The following is a 21,462-nucleotide window of genomic DNA, read 5'->3' on the forward strand; positions in this document are numbered from 1 at the left end:
GGGGCTGGTTTACTCACGGTTTGTTGCCTCGTCGGCTGCTCACTCTCGGGCTCATCCGAGTCCGAATCAGGAACGGAGAATGTCTCTTTTTCTTCGACGTCGGGTTGTCTGGCCGGTGTCGACGCCATTTGAAGTCTTCGAGCTCTCTGGTCCCGCAGCGTCTTCTTCGACCGAAATGCCCGACAGGCCTCGCACGTATCCTCTTTGTGTTCGGGGGACAAACACAAATTACAGACAAAATGTTGGTCTGTATAAGGATACTTAGCGTGGCATTTAGGGCAGAAGCGGAATGGGGTCCGTTAAATGAGCCTTGAAGACGCACGCGGTCGGGCCGACCAGTGCCCGCCGAGAAGTGTAAGCCCCGAAGGGCTGCTGGAGCTCTTATTTTCTTCAGTGTCGATGTGCTATCACTAACCCGATACCGAGCGTAAACAATACCGTAAAATTTTCCGATTGTTAACTAACTTTTCCGAACCGAAACACGGAGCGAAGAGGAACACGTCCGAACCCGATGGCGGAAAAAAAACAATTGAAGATGGAGTCGACGCCCATGCTCAATGGAGCCGAAAGGGAGGAGTCCCTCGGTCTCGTGACTCGAAAAGACTTCTTCGAAGAAAAACAACTTGTAACACTCCGAGCCCAACACTAGATGGCAGGATAATGCACAGCATGTGTATCTGCAGCTACACATGCCATCGAACATATATATATATATATATTTTTTTTTTTGGGAAGAAGTGAGTTTATTTAGATGAAGAAAATCCCTTTTCAAAACGTGCTGCTGATATTCTGGCATAATGCCACTTTGACAAAACTATAATGGGGAGAAAAGCTGTGTGATAAATAAGACATAGCTGAAGGAGGTGGTGATGTCACGGAGCTGACAGCACAGAAAGAGCAGTAGTGGGCTGTGCGATGGTCGCAGGAAGACCAGGACCTGTACTGAAGGGCACAGAAGCGTGGCAGCAGCTGCCTACCTAAGCCAGTGCAAAGAAATACATCTGTCCGCAAGGACTATGAAGTTTAACTCCTCTTCCTGTTTTCTGAGGATAGAAATAGAAAGGGGACTCCGTTTGCAGCTCAGCCCCTGAAAGGGTGAAGACTGCCCTGGCATCATCGGGATGGAAGACAAAGGTTAGAACAAGGTGAGCGGGAAATAAGTAAGGGGCAGTTTTCAGCAGTGCCAGGTCGCCACTTTGGATTCTGACATCGCCGTATAGAGTCTGGTGTTTCGCTGAACATTGAAGGGCCGGCTCACAAGTGGCCTGTATACTCCTATGAGTGCCCATGGCCATCGCAATTCCAGCAGCTGAGATCGCCATGCAGGAAAACACTAGCATGTGCATATTATTTGCCAAAAACATTGCCCCCCCCCCCATTATTTTCACATCTATGGAATCATCTTGCTGGTTGCGGTAATTCCAGGGTGGCAAAACATTGTCAATTTCTCGTGGCCACTGGTACTCGGGCAGTAAACCTTCTCTAGAGAGTTGGGAGAAGGGCTACCTAGAAGGACAGGAATGGAGGAGGCTTGAGCTTAAATCAGTAGACTGCTGAAAAGTGGTCTGAGTCTGGGATTCCGGGAGAGGGAGCTCGCGCAATGACGATCTCTCGTCTCACACGGGTCCAACCTCCACGTTACTGGAAGAATCTGGTCCCTGCGGCATACTGTGTCAGGCTCCCTTCCCCATACTTCATACCTCCTCGCACTCTGCTCCCTGGAAGTACACGTAGCTGTTGCATTCTCTGCACTTGGATGGAGTGCGCAGCTTCCTCAGGCGGTGTGTCTGAGCAGCCTTGGATAAGCCCATGTTCCTGAAGGGCCCTGTGGACAGCGGCACAGGAATCTCTTGGTCGATTCCATTTATACCTGAAAAGGGGGTTGAAAAGAGCAATTCTGTGAATAGCCAGCCTTAAAAGTTACAAGTAAACGCAGGTGACAAATGAGAGCCATTTTCATGAGAGGTGACACTGTGCCCCTGTCAGGTACAGCCATACTTTGGGGGGTCATTATGAACACGGCCAGCCCCCTTGAGACCCCGCCGGCCATATAATGTACATTCTGCTGCGCCGGCGGGCGAAACAGTGTTTCCGCCCGCCGGCCCGGCAGAATGCAGGGCTGGGACATTGCCGCTGTGCGGCGGGTGCAACAGCACCCGTCATGCAGATCACTGCCCAGAAGTCTGGCAGTGGCAATGAGCGACGGGGCACTGCACGGGGGGCCCTGCACTGCCCATGCCAAGTGCATGGGCAGTGCAGGGGGGTCTCGGAGCACCTCTCCCGCTAGCCATTATCTGGCAGGGGAACCCGCCAGGGAAAGGCGGGAGGAACAAGGGTTCGTTATCCGGAGGGCAGCGCTGCTTGCAGTGCTGCCCTGTCGGATAATGATGTCCGCTATCGTCAGGCTGCCTGTCGGCGGCAGAGGGCCGCCTGTGGCGGCCCTCCCTTGTACATTATATGGCGGTTCAGACCGCCATGGCGGTGGCAGTATTTTCCGCTGCCGTCTGCATGGCGGTCTGAACCACCATGTTTATAATGAGGCCCTTAGTCTGTGCCTGTGCAAAGCCACCCTTCCCCAGGCCCTATCCAACCTGCCCCACTCTGCTTGTTTTAAAATTACTGTGCGCCATACCGTCCTGCCTCAAGTCACTGTCATCTGCCGGAGGACCTACTCAATGCTCTGTCTGAAGCCCCCGTGCCCCCACCCTGCTTTCCTGAAAATACTGTAGCTACTACTTACCCTCCGAAAGGTCACGGGTCCTGCCTGAAGCCACTGTCCCACACCCTGCCCTCTTAGGTGATATGACCTGCTCTGCCTAAAACTACAGTGCCTGTTCCATCTGAACTTACCACACCTCACCCCCTCTAGGCAGCCTCTTAACTTCTACACACACTCCACCCTGACCTCCGTGAATTCTCTCACCCCGTGCTCTTACTTGTCTTAAACAATTCTATACCCTGTGCCCTTTTACTTCAGAGATTTGTGAGTTTCCTGTTCAGTCTAACAGCCCTAGATCCTTCACTGTCCAGCTACTCTACCCTAGGCCCTGTCCTGTCAGAAGTCACGTGGCCTTTCTCAGCTAAAGTTACTGCATCACACATCCGCCTGTGTCTAGAGAGACTATCCCCGGTTTATGTACACTACCTTCTCTATAGTTTTTGTTTTCTTGTTTTCTACTCCTTGCAGGTCACTGGGCATGACCAGAGTGCAGTTATTGTGTCTTACAGCTTATTCTGCTCTCTCTGGTCAGGTCATATGGCTTGCCTTTTCTATACTTATTTAATCTAGAGCTCAGGCGTTCTACCGTGTCTATAGTTATTGTCTCCTTAACCCTGTCTTGTGAGAGATGATATGACCAGTTACAGTTCATTGCAGCCACATCTTAGCCTGTGCCAAGTTACAGACTTCTAGTTGCAGATTCCTTACCTTTGAATTCTTCACAGGCGTCAGACTGGATCTGGAAGATTTTTGTCAGCAATACCCCTGTGCGCTGTTACGTGGCGCTGATCGGCTTTGCGTCCGTTGTTGTCCACACCAGATATAACGTCACAGGTCCTATATAGGTGCCACTCTGGCGCGCTGAATCTGTATTTTTTTTTCACGTCAGCAAGCGCTGGTCTGGAGACAGCTAACCCTCTGTCAATTATTGACTGACTTTTCTGTCAAGTATTTTTTGAGTGTTTTACTCCTCATGCGTCAAGGATGTCCTGCAGGAAGGCCGCCTTCAAGCCCTTCCTGTCATCGGGCGATGTCCATGATGGATTCACACCTCATGTGTCTTTGGTGCCTGGAGCATGACCATTCCCTTTAGTCGTGCTCCGAGTGTCAGCCCATGCATTCGAAGGCTTTGAGGGAGCAGTCCCTGAAGCTGTTGGCAGCCCGACGCCCGACTCCAAGGCATAAGAGGAAGTCCAAGAAGTTGAAGTGTTCTTTAACAGACGAGGAGATGAGGGAGCGTCAACGCTCAAGGCCTAGTTCCGCAGAGTCTGCACCTGAGCCAACTCCACACCTCCCTGTGTTCCTGAGAGCGACCCCTCCCCAACTCAGAGTTTTATGAGGCCATGTGCCTCATTTTTGGGCAGCCTGACACCACTGGAGTGCTTTCGAGCCCCGCAGAGCCAGAAGGGCCTCTCTGGATTCCGAGCTGGTGGCTACGGTCCCAATGCCAAGGGGCACCTAGGGAATACCAGCCCCATGAAGCAACGGCCTGCCTTGAAGACTTGGGTGAGGCCAGAGGACTGGATACTTCTCCAGATACTGACAGGTTTTCTCCCTCTACCATGGCTATGGACGAGGGAGCTTCTTATACTATGGTCGTTAGGAGGGCAGCTGAGGTCCTGGACCTTCAACTGCCCTCGGTGGCCGTCAAAATTAATCTCTTGACAGAGCTTCCACCTCAGAACCCTTCCTCCTTTTCAATGATTCCCTCTCTTATGACCTACTGGGTACCGGGTCCAAACCGAGCACAGAGGCTCCTGTGAACAAGACAATTGCCCACTGCCATTGCTCCGCACAGAGGACCCAAGTTGCTTGACACAACACCCCACCCACCCCTGAGAGTCTTGTGGTCCAAGCCTCTACCTCCCAGGGCATGTTCCCTTCTGCTCCTCTGGACAGGGAATCCAAAATGTTGGACTCGTATGGGAAGAAGATGTTTTCTTCTGCCAGCCTTGCATTGTAGTACGTGAACGCCACATGCTGTTTGGGCCGTTGTTCCCAAAAGCTGTGGGATATGGTTGCACAAGTGCTGCCACAGGTCCCTGGGGACGCCAAGGTTGTACTCTCTTAGGCTGTTGCTGATGGGAGGGACACAGCAAAGTTCACAATCCATTGCAGAATGGACAAAACTGACTTGTTAGGCAGAGTGGGTCCATTGACAGTACCTGAGGCGCCACACCTAGCTGAGGATGTCTGGATTTTGAGGGGGTGTCAAAGCTTCCTTGATGGATGTGCCCTTTGATGGCCCCTGTCTGTTCGGAGGCAAGGCAGACTCGGCGATCAAGCGCTTCAAGGATTCTATGGCTACAGCTAGGTCCCTGGACCTTGCAGCAGCCCCACCTCCCCCAGTGCCTTTTGCCCCTTTTGTGGCTATGGAAGGGGTCTCCAATCGCATCCACTGCCAGCCAGCCACCTTGCAGTGCATGCTGCCCATCTTTTGTGTGACTGAGGACATGGGATCCACCGACGTCGTGGTTCAGGTGGTCCGCGGTCTGGACAATCCACCCCCTCCCCCCAGCAGCTTCTAAACCTTCCTAGTCTGACTCTCCCCCACCATGGGCCAGGTGGTGGCAGAATTTGCCGTTATCTGCACTGCTGGCAAACCATCACCTCTGCAGATAGTCCAAAGGGACTACTCCCACCCCTTTGAGACTACCACTCCATCCATGCCCTCCGTCCTATGATCGAATGACGGAGGATCATTTGTCTCTTCTCCACGAGGAAAATAGGTCTCTCTTGGCCTAGGAAGCCATAGACAGTGTTCCTGTTCCAGAAGTAGACTGTGATTGCTAGTCCCCCACTTTCTAGTCCCCAGATCTGCACTGGACCCAGGAGACTGGATGGTAGCGTTGGAATTGCAGGATGTTTATTTTCATATCCCGACCTACCTGCCCCCACAGACATTACTTGCAGTTCATGGTAGGCCATGAGCACTTTCAGTTAACAGTGCTCCCCTTTGGCCTTACCAGCGCCCCTCAGGCGTTCACCGAGGAGATGGCGGTGGTTGCAGCTCATCTGCAGAGATCAGGGGTTTCAGTCTTCCCATATCTCAACAACTGGCTGTTGAAGTTGGGCTTGCCCCAGGGCGTCATCTCCTACTTCCAAACTACAGAAGACCTCCTGCATTCACTGGGGTTCATTATAAATGTTCCAAAGTCACACCTGACTCCCTCTCAGACGTTCCTTTTTTATTAGAGCTGTTTCTAGACTCAGTGCAGTTCTGAGTTTATCCTCCCGAGTGGCGGGTTCAGGATATTCAGGCTATGATACTGATGTTTCAGCTTCTATGCTGGATTTTGGTGAGACTGACTCTGAGGCTGCTGGGCATCATGGCCTCCTGCTGGTGACACATGCCATATGTGGGCTATGCAGTGGGACCTGAAGTCCCAGTGGGCACAGCATCAGGGGAATCTCTCAGACAAGGTTCAGATCGCAGATGGAACTGCAAAAGATCTACAGTGGTGATTAACGGACCCCGATTGGGTCAGAGGCAGATCTCTCTCCCTTCCCCAACCAGATCTGACAGAAGGGACAGATGCATCACTCCTGGGATGGGGCGGTCATCTGGAAGCGATACAGATCAGCGGTATCTGGTCACCGGCAGAAACTGGACTCCACATCACCCTTTTGGAGCTCTGTGTGATCTGGCTAGCATTGAAAAAATGTCTTCCCTTTATCAAGGGAAAGGTACGCAGGTGTTCACGGACAACAACATTGTCATGTGGTACTACAACAAGCAGGGCAGGTTGAGGTCATGGACCCTTTTCATGAGGCTCTGCGTCTCTGGATGGGGCTGGAACATCAGGGCATATCCTTGGCAGTTCAACATCTGGCCGGCTGTCTGAACGCCAGAGCTGACGAATTAAGCCAAATATGCCTAGTGGATTACAAATTACATCTCTAACCAGAGGTGGCGCAAGGTCTCTTCCAGCAGTGGGGAGAGTCTTGGTTAGATCGGTTCGCTGCCGCTGAGAATGCACATCAGCAGTTTTGCGCATTGAAGTTTCCAAAGGGCAAGGGCTCAGAGACGGTTTTTGTCTCGAGTGGAACTCAGGCCTCCTGTACGCCTTTTGTCCTTACCACTTCTGCCCAGAGTTCTCAAGAAGATCAAGAACAACTGGGCCCAATTAATGATTGTGGCCCCGAGCTGGACATGGAGAGTCTGGTATCCCCTAGCTGCTGAGCATGTCCATCAATCCTCCGATCAGTCTGCCCCTTAAAAAGGATCTTGTGTTGCAGCAGCAGGGGACAGTTCTGCACCCAAACCTGTCCATTCTCTTGCTTCTTGCATGGCGATTGAGCTGCGGTAGTTGAAAACCTTTGACTTTCTATCCAAAGTCTCTAATGTAATCTTGCCAGCCAGGCGTCACTCCACCAAAATGGTATACACCTGCCATTGGAAGAAATCTGTGGAATGGTGCACAGACAAGTCTGTTGACCCCCTTTCTGCTCCTCTCTCAGAGGTCCTTTTGTTCATCCTGTCCGTGGCCTAGCAGTGCTCTGCTATGGGCACTCTTAAAGTTTATTTTTCAGATTTTTCTGCTATTTGGGTCGAGCGCACAAGCGCTCTGGCCTGTTGTAATCTATCTATGGCCTTTAAACCACGTCCATCACTATCACTCGTTCATGGGCTTGCCTTTGAAAAATCCTTTGTTATCATTGGTAAATGTTTTACGTTTGTGCCTCCTTGGGGCAGTTTTGTTACCGCCTTGGACATCGACCCTGTTACATGGATAATTGCACTTTTGCTGAGACGTTTGACTGCGAGCAAACTTCCTGTTCCGTGTCTCCTTCGCACTCATGTTCATGGCAGCCGTGGTGCTTTGATTCCACTCGCTTATGTCAACAGTTTTACTTTTCGTTTTCAATTTATGTGGCAAGAAAAGTCCAGTTAGGAAGTTACAACGCTAATAGCTCCAACTCAAGCAAAGGCGAGACCCATTGCTTTGCAAATGCTTGTTTTTTTAAGGTTGCCTGTACATAGGTTCCTTAGAGGCCTTACACATCTTTTTCTTCCTTTCCCACTCATTATGCCCCAATGCGATCTGAACCTGGTTTTGACCTTTCTGATGTGCGTGCCTTTCAAACCCCTCCACCACTGTCCTCTCAGGTTTCTCACTTTGAAGACAGCTTTCCATGTGGCCATTACATCTGCCCGCAGGGTGAGTGCGCTGCAAGCATTGTCATCTAAACCGCTCTACCCTTCTTCTATCTTGACAAAATGGTGCTTCGCACTAGGGCCTCTTTCCTGCCAAAAGTGGTCATGACCTTTCGTGTAGGCCAGTCCATCACCTTGCTTACTTTTTACTCAACCCCACATCCTTCCAAGACAGAGGAGAGACTCCACTGCCTGGACCAAAAAGAGTGCTGGTTTTCTTCTTTGAATGCAGTAAAGCAGTGGTTCCCAACCTTTTCACTTCTGTGGACCCCCATTTTATCAATACTGGAGCCCAGGGACCCCCCACTGAATCATTATTGGAACTGGGGGACCCCCACTGAGTCAATACTGATAGCTGGGACCTAATATTATTACATTTTTTAAGCTGCCGCGGACCCCCTGATGAGGCTTCGCGGAACCCCAGAGGTCCACGGCCCTCATGTTGGGAACCACTGCAGTAAAGCATTCTTGGGGGATGGCCAACACTTAGTAGGTTATGTGGGTGCAAAGAAAGGTTGGGTAGTGCAGAAGCGGATCATCTCCAGATGGGTCATACTTTGCATTAAAATCGGCTACGCACTGGCCAAAAAGCAACCTCCTGAGGCTTTGTATGCTCATTCTACCTGAGCTAAAGCTATGACTACTGCGTTAGTTCTAGTTCTTGAAATCTGTCAGGTGGCAACATGGGCATCTCTGCACACGTTTACCAAACACTACTGCCTGGACATTCAGGTGCGTAGGGACAGGTACTTTGCCTATTCAGTCCTGCAGGACTTTCTAGTATGAACTTGGTTTGCAGACCCATCTCCAGGGATGATATTGCTTGGGTATCTATTAAAAGGGAAGGATTACTGCAGCTAGAAGTCTCTATCAGATAACAAGTTACTTACCTTCGGTAACACATTATCTGGTTGAGATATCTAGCTGCAGATTCCTTACTGACCCATCCATCCTGCCCCCTCTGTGAACTGATTCTAGGTACAGGGACTCCCCTTTCAGGGTCTTAGTATTGACGTACCAGTATCCAGTTTCTTTATGGTTCTGCACTTCTGGCGTGGAAAGTTGTGGAAAGAAACTGATGTCAGCGCACCAAGGCGGCAACTATATGGAACCTGCAACATCATATCCGGCGTGTTCGATGGACTCGGAGCTGATCGACACCACCTAACGGCACGCAGGAATGCTACTCACAAAAATATTCTGGGTCCAGGTAAGGAATCTGCATTTAGATATTGTCTCTACCAGATAAGGCGTCACCGAAGGTAAGTAACTTGTCCGTCTTTTCTATAGTCGTATGATAGTTACTGACCATCTGTTTTACTTTGTCTATAGATACACCACCCTTTACACTGTCCAGAAAGAGGGCCCCCTTAGAGTTCATTGTGCCCTACATTCTACTCTGTTTAAAGGTATGCCACCCAGCACTCTGCCCTGTGAGCGGTCCTGTATCAAAAATGTGTTTGTTTGTTGTACCATATGCCCTGCCCTGTCACCAGTCCCACGTACTCTGATCCAGGTCAGTGGTAGAGGCAGCGCTGCCGTCCTTCCCTTGCAGGTCTTCACTGGATGACAGGGCGCCGTTGGAGGACATCAATGAAATCTTACCGGAAAAGTCACCTAAAAAACACAGCACTTTACATCCATCCTCTCTGTAGAGACTAAAGACTTGAATGCTGCATAACAATCTTACATTCTCTCCCACATGATATCTTCGGGAATCTGAGAAACTGCCTGTTCACAGCAGAGAGAACCTGGTCCCAGAGTTTCTGTTGCTACGACAACTATATTTCAGAAATCACTTGTTAGAACACATATTACAGGTAAAAACATTTCACTCTCTGCCCTTTGTGAAGCTACCTCATATAGATAGAGAGGAACTTAGAAGAACCAGTTGCCAAGACTTATTTTTAATGTGCATGCTTTCAAAAACTCTTTTGAGGAACACCACCTCAGAAACACTTGCAACGATGCCATCTCACTGCAAGGAGTTACCCCCTGTGTCCAGTGTATGTTTGTGACCATCTACTAACCGAAACCTGGGTGGGAAAGGTAGTAAGTGGCATCAAGAAGTAGTGATTTTCTTTTTTTAAAGGAGCCCTCCCATCAGCTTTATGTGGCCAAAGGGACAGTTCTGGCTTGAATGATAAAGAGATTCTAAGAAAAAGAATTAGTTTTAAATATGTAAAGGGATGACTGATTCTATGTCAGGCCATCACACTACAGGAAAGAACCAATAAACAGTCTCTCTTGTTTTCACAACGCTCTTCTCTCCCTGTAAATTCCTCTTTCTTTCTTGCTGTGGCATACAGACAGATGAGTGTTCTTTTTCTCAGATTTTAATGCTACCTGTGCCCATATGTTCTAAAAAGGGTTTTTTCCTTGAAGCAAGCCCTGCTGCGGGAACAGGTTTCAGCGCTCTATTCGCAGCATGCTTTTCATTATATCCCCGCAGACTGCGCAAGTGTGGTGGTAACTTTTGCCCACTAGAGGGCGCATGATCCTAGGCAGATGCGCTATGTGCACCTCGTTGCGCTGCGGGTGCCGTGCTCATCCTCTGGAGTTTCCCGACAAGCAGTCTGCCTCGCGGAGCCTATGTCTTGATCAATTTCAAGCCCTGGACACCTGGAAGACAAACGCCTTGTGGGGTCAGTATTTCAATCGTGATTATTAGTGGCACAGTGCCCGTGGTAAACGGGTCTGTATCTCCCTCATATTCTACTCTAAGGCAATCAGTTGTACTTGCACTGCATTAATTACTGCCACTAAGGGGCTTGTCGATTCTGAGCCATAGTAAGTGCACAGGGAAACCATTTTAAATGCCATGTGCTGGACACTGGTCACTACGAGTTCCCCAGCTCCATGATGGCTTAGCTGAACCCCGGGACGTTTGGTATCAAACATCTCAGAATAATAAACACTCACTGGTTCTAGTGATGGATTTATTAAGAAATGCACACAGAGGGCACCCTAGAGTTGCCACTGAAAACCTACTAGCTACTAGTGTGTTGACAGACTGGTCCTGAGCAGTTCAGCCACCTCAGACCTGTTTCTGGGCCCCCACGGTGAGAGCCATTGTTCTCGAGACCCAGAGACAAAAGCCTGCACTGGGAATCTGAACAGAGGTGTTACCTCGTCTCCCAGGCACAATGACATTCCAGGGCAGGGAGCATCAAAGGCTTTGCTGTCTTTGTAATGTGACCGAGGTCTCTTCAGATGACCATCCCCCCTGTCCTGACCCCACTTCTGACGGCAGCACAGTTGGGAAAATTAGTTAAATTTAGGAGTGCCCACTTCATGCCAGTCCCACCCCTAAGGTGGGGGAGCTGACGTGGACACTACTTTTAAAAGTCCCCCATTTTGTTTGGAAGGAATTAGACCACTAGGGTTAGTGTTATGCCCACTCCCAGCAGAAGTGGTCATAAGAAGGTTGTAATCACTCTGAGGGTGGTCAGCCCATTGGCTACCGCCTGGCACTCCCTGTAACACCCCTAAAATGAGTATTTAGGTGGCACCCTAGAAATCAGATCTTGACGACCTAAGAAGAGCCTGACACTACAGCGTCGACCAGCAGATAAGGCAGCAGACACCAGCTGGCCCCAGCCCTACTGACTTATCTGTAGCTCTCAACAATTCTGCATCAAAAGGCAACCAGTCCTGCAGCCCAGTGACCTCCAAAGCCCTGAGAGGACTGCCTGCCGTCGACAAAAACCAAGATCTCCCATGGACAGCAGACCTTTTCAGAAGAAACCAACTTTAAAGAAAAAGAACTCTACTCTGAGGAACTGTGAAACCGCACCCAGACCCACCTCTGCACCTGATACTCACAGCCCGAGACAGAGTGGTCCACCTGTCCTGTGAAGGTTCCCCAGCGATTTTCAGCCAGAGTCCACTGCGGGTAGGCCCCTGCCAGACTCTGCCTCGAAGCCTGCAGCCTCATTCCAAAGACTACCCCTGCCCAAGACTGCCCAGTAAGCTGTTTTCCAATGTCAAAGGACACCCCTGAATCCGGACCCCTGGACCTTGGGGAGCTGGACTGATGGTGTCCCTGAGTCCCTCAACATCCGAACTTACCTGGGCAGCTGTGGGTTTTCTTCCTTCAGCTTCCTGGCATGAGCCTGCAGCCTTTTTTCAAAACCGACCTCCTCCATTGATTTGCATTGTATGCCTGATGCTATGTGGGCACTCTGCACTCGGGCGCCCCTGTGTTTCTGAGGGTGTAAATTTGGTGCTGCCTTGTGGCACCCCCAGTACTTGGGTCAATCCCAGGATATAAACCCCTGACACCGCTTTACTCATCTGTGAGCAGCACATTTTTGGTCACCCCAAGTGTAGGAAACTAGCACTTGTTGCAGTTTCCCCCACTCCCCTCTTTTTGCCTGATATTGATGCTGACTTGACTGAGAAGTGTGCTGGGATCCTGCTAACCAGGCCCCAGCACCAGTGTTCTTTCCCTAAAAATGTACCATTGTTTCCACAGTTGGCACACCTCTGGCACACAGTTAAGTCCCTTGTAAAAGGTACCAGTGGTAACGAGAGCCCTGTGACCAGGGAGGGTCCCTAAGGGCTGCAGCATGTGTTGTGCCACCCTAAGGGACCCCTCACCTAACACATGCACACTCCCATTGCAGATTGTGTGTGTTGGTGGGGAGACAAAGGCAAAGTCGACATGGCATCCCTCTCAGGATACCATGCCCACAAAACACTGCCTGTGGCATAAGTAAGTCACCCCTCTAGCAGGCTTTACAGCTCTAAGGCAGGGTGCTCTATACCACGGGTGAGGGCATAGCTGCATGAGTAAAATGCCCCTACAGTATCTAAGTCCATTCTTAGACATTGTAAGTGCAGAGTGGCCATATTAAGTATATGGGTGGAGGTGCTTCATACATTCCCCCTGCAGGAACTGTAACACCTGGCGGTGAGCCTCAAAGGCTCAGGCTTCGTGTTACAATGCCCTAGGGCACTCCAGCTAGTGGAGATGCCTGCCCCCGGACAGAGCCCCACTTTTGGTGGCCAGTTTGGCGGGAAACTTAGGAAAAACAGGGAGGAGTGACCACTTCAGCTGGGACCACCCCTAAGGTGTACAGAGCTAAAGTGACACCCCCTCCCTGCAGAATACTCCATCGTGGTTTGGAGGACAGGGACCAATAGGAATAGGAATGTGCTCCCCCTTCCCAAACGGAGTGGACACGAGAACGGTGTAGCCACCCTCAGGGATAGTAGCCAGTGGCTACTGTCCTCTGATCCATACAACGCCCCTAAATCAGGGATTTAAGGGCCTCCCTGAACCCAGCTCATCAGATTCCTGGCGATCTACAAGAAGAAGGACAGCTTAGCTGAAACCCCCTGCAGAGAAGAAGAAAGATGACAACTGCTTTGGCCACAGCCCTACTGGCCTGTCTCCTGCTTCAAAGAACTAGCAAAAGACCAGCAACGCATCCAGTGGGACCAGCGACCTCTGCCAACTCCAGAGGACTGCCCTGCACCCAAAAGGACCAAGAACTCCCAAGGACAGCGGCTCTGTCTAAGAAAATCCTACAGCCACGGACTCCCACCTCACTCCAGTTGTGTGAGTCTTGACCCCTGTCCAGGTGGTCCATTCAGCAAGAGAGGGCCCCCAGGTGATTGCGAGCAAGTGCCCACCCTGGGTTGACCCTTCCATTATGACGCCTGCAGAGGTAATCCCGCGGACCCCCTGACGGCAAAGCTCCAGACGAAGATATCCGATGCCTAAAGACACACTGTACCCGCAGCCCACAGGCTTTGGAGAAACTGACCCCTGGTGTCTCTACGTTCAGCAGGTGGCCCTCCTCCCTGTCCGACAGCTGGTGTGCCCGAGACACCCCCTTGGACCTCGCCTGCAGCCTCTGAGTGACCCTTGGTGTCTCCTCATAGACCTGCATTGTAAACCCGACATCCAGTTTGCACCCTGCACCCGGCCACCCCTGTGCCACTGAGGGTGTGTGTTTGGTGCTTACTTGTGGCCCCTTCAGTGCTCTTCGAATCCCCAAAGGTCGGCCCTCCGAGCTGCAGGTACTTACCAGCAGGCAGACCTGATTCTGAGTACCCCCTGCCTCCATAGGAGCTCATGTTAAAATTGCACATCTTTGACCTCTGCACCCGACCGGCCCTGTGTTGCTGGTGGTGAGTGTTTGGGGTTAACTTGAACCCCAACCGGTGGACTTCCTAAAACCCAGAGACTGAAACTGTAAGTGTTGTACTTAACTGTAAACGGAACTAACATTTCTTCCACCAAGGAACTCTTTCTGAAAATTGAACTGTGTCCATTTTTAAAACAGATAATTGCCAATATTTCAAAAACTGTATTACTTACCGATTTCAAAGTACTGTTGATACCTTTGTGAGATACAAAACATTCAAATTAAGAAACAATATTTTTGATATATAAAAACCATTGGTCTGGAGTTCAGTCATTGAGTGTGTGCTACTTCTATTGTCTGTGTGTGTGTACAACAAATGCTTTGCACTACCCTCTGATAAGCCTAATTGCTCGACCACACTACCACAAAGAGAGCATTAGAATTATCTAATATTGCCTCTGTCGAGCCCCTGGACTCTGTGCACACTATGGCCCTCATTACAACATTGGCGGTAAAAGCCGCTTATCGCCGTGCAGAAGACCGCCAACACACCACAGCGGCCGCGGAAACCGCCACAGCTATTATGACCCACAGCACGGAATCCGCCAAAATTCAGACATCCACACAAGTCCACCACACCAAAGGTCAGTGATAAACTGGCAAAAACAAATCCTCCACCGTCACGCCAAAAGAAATACGCCCACACTATCACGACACACGAATCCACGCGGCGGTCTTTCAACCGCGGTATTCCATTGGCAGGACACACCGCTGTGCTCAAAATACACACACATCTCCAAAACACAGCCACATTGGACAATTCCAAATACACACACCTGATACACATACACACACCACTCCCACACATCCAATACAATATAAAACACACACCCACATCACCCACAAACCCCTACGACCAAACTTCACGAACGAAGGCCAGAGAGAGACACCACCATCAACAATACTAGCATCCACAGGCACACAACACCATCACCCAAATAACTTCCACGCACCTCACACTACACACCACTACATATCAGCACACTTATCACCCCACACACCACCCCACACATCACCTACACCACCCCATGGCACGGCAAATACACCCCAGGTTCTCGGAGGAGGAGCTCAGGGTCATGGTGGAGGAAATCGTCTGGGTAGAGCCACAGCTATTCGGATCACAGGTGCAGCACACCTCAATTGCAAGGAAGATGGAGCTATGGTGAAGAATAGTGGACAGGGTCAACGCAGTGGAACAGCACCCAAGAAATCGGGAGGACATCAGGAAGAGGTGGAATGACCTACGGGGGAAGGTGTATTCCGTGGTCTCAAGACACCACCTTGCGGTTCAGTGGACAGGGGGCGGACCCCCACCTCCTACCCCACAACTAACAACATGGGAGGAGCAGGTCTTGGCGATTCTGCATCCTGAGGGCCTCGCAGGAGTAGGTGGAGGAATGGACTCTGGTAAGTCAAATCTTAACTATTACTTCCCCCATCCTACCTGCATGCTAACACATACCCCCACCCTCACCCTCACCCCCATCACTCTAACTCCTCACAAATGACCCAATATCACAACCCACCCATCCCAACACCAAGCTCTGCATGCAACAACGCATGGACACACATCACTAAAGCATGGCCACTGCACATACCCATACACCCCCCTAAACCATCATTACTCAAGGTCCCACACAGGAATGAAAGCACTGGGGTATACGGTCACACACCCATTGCACACCATGGCACACACAGATGTAATAAACATCCTTCTATACCCCTACAGGACCCCTACCCAACGTCACCGGACAGGAGGGTCCACACATGTCCACACCACCAACAGAAGAGGCCCACAGTGAGGACAGCAGCTCTGTCTAACTGGATCTAGGTGACCAGCCCGGCCCATCGGGGACCTCTGGACAGTCGGTTCCCCACACCCAGCCACAGGCCACCACAAAGCTACCCAACTCTGGAAACACCAGCAGAGCACGCACCCAGCGGGCCCATGCCTCCGTCCCCAGGACACGTCAATCAGCAGTGTGCCCATCACTACAGGGAACTCAGGCTAACCCACCACCCCAACAACAACAGGGACCAAGGGCACTGACGCTACTGAGTCCGTCATGGGGTGAATGATGCACTCTGGGCACCATGCCCTCTCCAGAACCAGAGGAGAGATCCATCCACTACCTCTGTCCTTAGCAGGATGAAGCACTCTGGGCACCATGCCCCCTCCAGAACCAGTGGAGAGACCCATCCACTACCTCTCTCCTTAGCAGGATGAAGCACTCTGGGCACCATGCCCCCTCCAGACCCAGTGGAGACTGTTATCCACTTGAGAGACTGTGGCTTTGCACTCCCCAGGATGGAACAGTGGGCAACCCACCCACGGTAGAGACTTGAGAGACTGTGGCTTTCCACTCCCCAGGATTGAACAGTGGGCAAACCACCCACTGTAGAGACTTGAGAGACTGTGGCTTTGCACTCCCCAGGATTGAACGGTGGGCATGTGGCCCTCTTGTAGATTTGGCATCATGCACTCAACCGGCTGAGGTACCGCCCCCTTTCCCTCCCCCTGAGATGCCTGTTTTCTTGCTCTCTGATGCCCCTGCAGTGTTCTCGCCATCATGGTCGGGGATCTTGTGTGGGTCTCGCCCATACCGTGTGGGCCCAGTGTTCCACGGACTTAATTGGAGCACTACCTGGTCTACTATGCTTGGTATATATTTTGTACATGGTGTATATATATATATATATATATATTTTTTTTTTTTTTTGCCTACTTGATTTTAATATATTACAATGGTTACACAAATTTTCTATTGTCTTTGCATTCTTCCGGGGGGTTGGGGGTGTAACTGTGATGATTCATGCTGTATTAGTGTATGTGTTGTAGTGGGTGGGGTGTTGCGTGTGTGTGTCCCTGTTTTTTCCCTCCCCCTCCCCTGTGTCGTAGGTGCAGTACTCACCGTGGTCTTCGCCGCTGGCGTTCGTGCTCCTGGTAGAGGAGCAGGAATACAATTGCAGGGAGGATTTGGAGTTCCGGGTCCATGGTGTCCTCATTCCTCGTGGGGTGTGTAGAGGTGAGCGTTTTCCCTTCGGAATCCTGTTTCCGCCGTGTTTTTATCTGTGGTGAATCCGCCCCGGAAAAGGTGGCGGATTGGTAGGTTGTGATACTGTGGGCGTTACTTTGTCCCCCGCCTGTCTGTTGGCGGTGACCGCCGCGCTGTTTGTTTGTACCGCCGTGGCGGTCAGAGTGTTAAAGTGGCTGTCTTTGTTGGCGTTTTCCCCCATGGTCGTAATTGCAAACATTTTACCACCGGCCTGTTGGCGGTCTTACCGCCGTTTTAACACCAACCGCCAGGGTTGTAATGATCACCTATATCTCATTTTGATACAGTATATGCAGAGCCAACTTCCTACACAAGGTCTCCATTGGTTAACATTGGGTGCACGACGCTGCGTTGGCACTCTGCACCCTGCTGCCCTTATGCCGCTGAGGGTGTAAGTTTGGTGCTGGCTTGTGGCCCCTCGTTGTACTTACCTCAACCAAGGGAGATCGACTCCTGACACCGCTTTACTCACCTATGAGCAGCATATCTTCGTTCACTCCTGGTCTCCATTGGTTAACATTAGGAACCTGAGCTGAATTTTACCTCTGCAACTGCCGCCCCTGTGCCGCTGCAGGTGCACTCTTGGTGCTGATTTGAACCTTACCTGGTGTTAACCTAAAGCCCTGAAAACTGGATTTGTAAGTCGAGTACTTACCTGCAAAACTGCAATCTTGTTTTCTTCCCATAGGTAAACATTGAAGGCTCTGAAAATTGCAGTGTCGATTTTTGAAACTGAAAAGCATTTATAATTTTAAAATTGCTGACCTTAAAACAAAGTTCTTTGGTTCAAAGCATATATAAAAGCTCATGTTATTTTTCTACTTTGGTCTTGGACTTATGCTTTGAGTGTGTGTCTCATTTATTGGCTCTGTGAGAACAACAAATGCTTAACATGACTCCTTGATAAGCCTAACTGCTCACCCACACTACAACAAATAGAGCATTAGACCTATCTATTTCTGCCTCTGCAAACCCTTGGGGATCCACTGGACTCTGCACGGTGCACTTTATTTTAGTGCACTATATAGAGAGCCAGCTTCCTACACCCTCCAAGAGAGACCAGAAGAGTCGTGGCGCACAAAGCTCCACCAGAGGACAGGTCCATGCAACCCAATCAGGTGAGCGTGGCCTGTCTTCCTGACTAAGAGTGGGGGGAAGGGGCAGTCGTCTGGCAATGTCCCTACACAATTTGGAAAAAGTTAACCTCGGACGCATGGGTCCTTTAGACAGTCCAAGGGTTCCACATTTAATTTTACGGTTCCCATGTGCAACACCTCCGGCCACGTCCGTCGATCTTTTCAGAGGCACGATGTATCTTGATAGATCAAGAGGTGATGTACTTGTAGCACAAACATGCTATTTCCCCATCTACCCTCCACCCGAAGGGTTTTCTTAGCAACATTTCCCTTGTGGAAAAACGGGATGGAGGTCTACACCCCGTGATAAACCTCAAGGAGTTCAATGGGTAGTTGGTTTACCGCCACTTGAAGATGGAAGGTGTCCATCCCCTGCGAGATTTGCTGCAGCTGCAGGATTGGATGGTCTACCTCAACTTCAGACGCGTAGCTCATATAGGAAGCTGGGCCTGTATGCACAAGTAAGGTATAGTGTGCACAGAGTACAGTGGATCCCCAGAGGCTTACAGAGGCCAAAATAGATAATACTAATGCTCTCTTTTGTGGTAGTGTGGGCGAGCAGTTAGGCTTATCAGAGGGTAGTGCTAAGTATTGGTTTTACACACACAGGCAATAAATGAGGCACACACTCAATGATTAACTCCAGTTCAATGTGTATGTATAAAAAACATACTTTGTTACTTTATATCTAGAACCAAAAGGATACATTCTTGAAACTGTAGTTACCTGCAACAAAGATCACTTTCAAGTATAAATGCACTTTGTTTGTAAATCACAGTTAAGATAGTTTCCAGGTAAGCAATACTTTTCGATAGCAAAAGTAGACACTACATGCAAAAATCATTGAAGGCAAATGCAGTACTAGGGAAGGAAACGTACCAACACAGTTTATAGGCAAGTACTTGACTTATGATCCCAATCTTTGAGCATTAGGGTGTCCACAATGCAAGGTTCCAGAAGACACCAAGGGTTCACCACCAGCAACAAAAGGCCGGCCAGGTGCAGAGGTCAAAGTTGGTGTCAAGCGCCCAGTAGAAACTTAATGGAGACTGGGGCACTTAGAAGAAAGCAGATTGCAGGTAAGTACTCGTGACTTCAGGGCACAGGCCTGGGGCGTTTAGATCAGCACCAGGGGTGCCACAGGTCAGCACCAAACATACCCCCTCAGCCGAGTGAGGGAGGCCGGATGCAGGGTGCAAACAGTGTTGGGCACCCAATACTTTTCAGTGAGGAACTCTGGCTTCACAAAGAGGCTGCAGGCTAGGTCCAGGGAGTCGGCTGTAGAAGACCAATGGCTGGATAGGTAAGTAGAGATCCCACTGGATGGTGGATCATCGGTTGGGTTACCCAAGGCCATGAGGCTGCGAGTGCAGGAGTACTTTTAGGCGTTGAAAATCTTCACAGGAGCTGGTCGCGGTCGGGGGGTCCTTCTGGATTTAAGGCTGCAGGTGTTGTCGTATTGGTCAGGAGGTGTCAACCCAGGGTGGACTCGAGGTCGGAATAGCCTGGGGACCTTCTCTGGACCTGTGGGCCAATTGGACTCGGGGTGAGGGCGTTGAGTGCAGAGTGGGCAGGACTCGCCGATCTGGAGGTTTCTTTGTGGGCAGGGCTGCTGTCCTCTAGAGTTCTTGGTCCTAAGGGAAGGCAGTCCTATGGCGGTTTGTAGAGGTTGCTGATCCTGCAGGATGAGTCGTCTTTTTGTAGCAGGAGTCTTGAAGCTACAGACAGGCCGGTATGACTGGGGTCAAGTCAGTTGTCGTCTGGAGTCTTCACTGCTGGTACAGCTCTTCAGTCCTTCTTCTTCTTTAAGGTCACTAGGAATCTAAAGACCAAGGTTCAGGGATGCCCCTAAATAATAGATTTAGGGGCATTACAGGGGTCAGAGGGAAGTAGCCAATGGCTACTGACCCTTAGGGTGGCCTACACCCTTCCTGTGTCCACTACCTTTGGGAAGGGGAGCACATTCCTAACTCTATTGGCTGTCACCCTCCAAACCAAGGTAAAGGATTCTGCAGAGAAGGAGTCACCTCAACTCTGGGATCCCTAGAGATGGTTCCAGCTAGGGTGGACATTCCTTGTGTTTACTAATTTTGCCGCGGACCTGCTGCCAAAGGTGGGGCTTGGTTCGGGGGGGGCGGGCGGGCGGGCGGGCGGGCATCTCCACTGGCAGGAGTGCTCTGGGGCAGCATAACAAAAGGTGCTCACCACCAAGAGTTGATGTTCCTGCAGTAGGGTAGGTGTGAAGCACCTCCACCCAGAGAAGGCTTTGTCCCTGACTCCTGAGAGCACAAAGGCTCTCACCCCATGAGGTCAGACGCTTGTCTGGTGGTGGAAGGCTGGCATAGACCAGTGAGTCAGAGACTAGAGAGTTGGGTGAATTTCTAAGATGCCTGTGTGTGCATTGTACAATAAATCCAACAATGGCATCAGTGAAGGTTTATTGAGCTGAGAAGTTTGAAACCAAACTTACCACCATTTAGTGAACCCATCATGGAGCTGTGGAGTTCGTAGTGACAAACTGCACTTACAATGTTTAAGAATGGACATAGACAATGTAGGGGCATATTGCTCATGCAGCTATGCCCTCACCTGTGGTATGGTGCACTCTGCCTTAGGGCTCGAAGGCCTGCTAGAGTTGTGACTTACCTATGCCACAGGCAGTGTTTAGTGGGCAGGGCACCCGGGGGGGATGCCATGTCGACTTTACCTTTTTTCTCTCCACCAACACACACAAAATCTGCAATGGAAGTGTGCATGTGTTCGACGAGAGGTCCCTTAAGGTGGCATAATACATGTTCCAGCCCTTACAGGCCCTCTCTGGCCACAAGGCCCTTGATACCATGGGTACCTTTTACAAGACACTTAGCTGTGCGCCTGAGGTGTGCCAATGGTGGAAGCAGTGGTACAGTTTAGAAAAAGAACACACATGCTGGGGCCTGGTAAGCAAGATCCCAGCACATAAGTGTAGAAAAGCCCCCTTTTCTGGCATGGTTACCCCCACTTTTTGCCTGATGTCAGTGTGCCCAGACTGTTTTCACTAGGATCCATCTAACCAGGACCCCAGTGATTGTGCTCTCTCCTACAAATTTAGTTGCTTTAGTACTTCTTATACCCCACAATTGGCAAACTGGTGCATCTCTGTAAGTCCTTAGTATATGGTACTTACGTACCCAGGGCATTGGTACACCAGAGGTCCCCCATGGGCTGCAGCATGTATTATGCCACCCATGGGAAC

General features: G+C 50.5%; 1 protein-coding gene across 8 annotated transcripts in view; it reads right to left on the reverse strand.

Annotated features, from left to right (window-relative positions):
- ARHGAP45 (Rho GTPase activating protein 45) overlaps nt 1-21,462 on the reverse strand; it is a 381,773-nt gene that overhangs the window by 58,412 nt on the left and 301,899 nt on the right. For 6 of the 8 annotated variants that reach the window (XM_069216459.1, XM_069216457.1, XM_069216454.1 and 3 more), the window contains 2 exons: nt 9,384-9,494; nt 1,701-1,870 (listed from right to left, as the gene is read on the reverse strand). In XM_069216459.1, the coding sequence (XP_069072560.1) occupies nt 1,701-1,870; nt 9,384-9,494 (281 nt within the window). The remainder of the gene's footprint in view (nt 1-1,700; nt 1,871-9,383; nt 9,495-21,462) is intronic. The other 2 variants (XM_069216458.1, XM_069216456.1) reach the window with 1 other exon arrangement.

This window comes from Pleurodeles waltl, chromosome 12 (assembly GCF_031143425.1).
Source record: "Pleurodeles waltl isolate 20211129_DDA chromosome 12, aPleWal1.hap1.20221129, whole genome shotgun sequence".
NCBI classification, from domain to species: Eukaryota; Metazoa; Chordata; class Amphibia; order Caudata; family Salamandridae; genus Pleurodeles; species Pleurodeles waltl.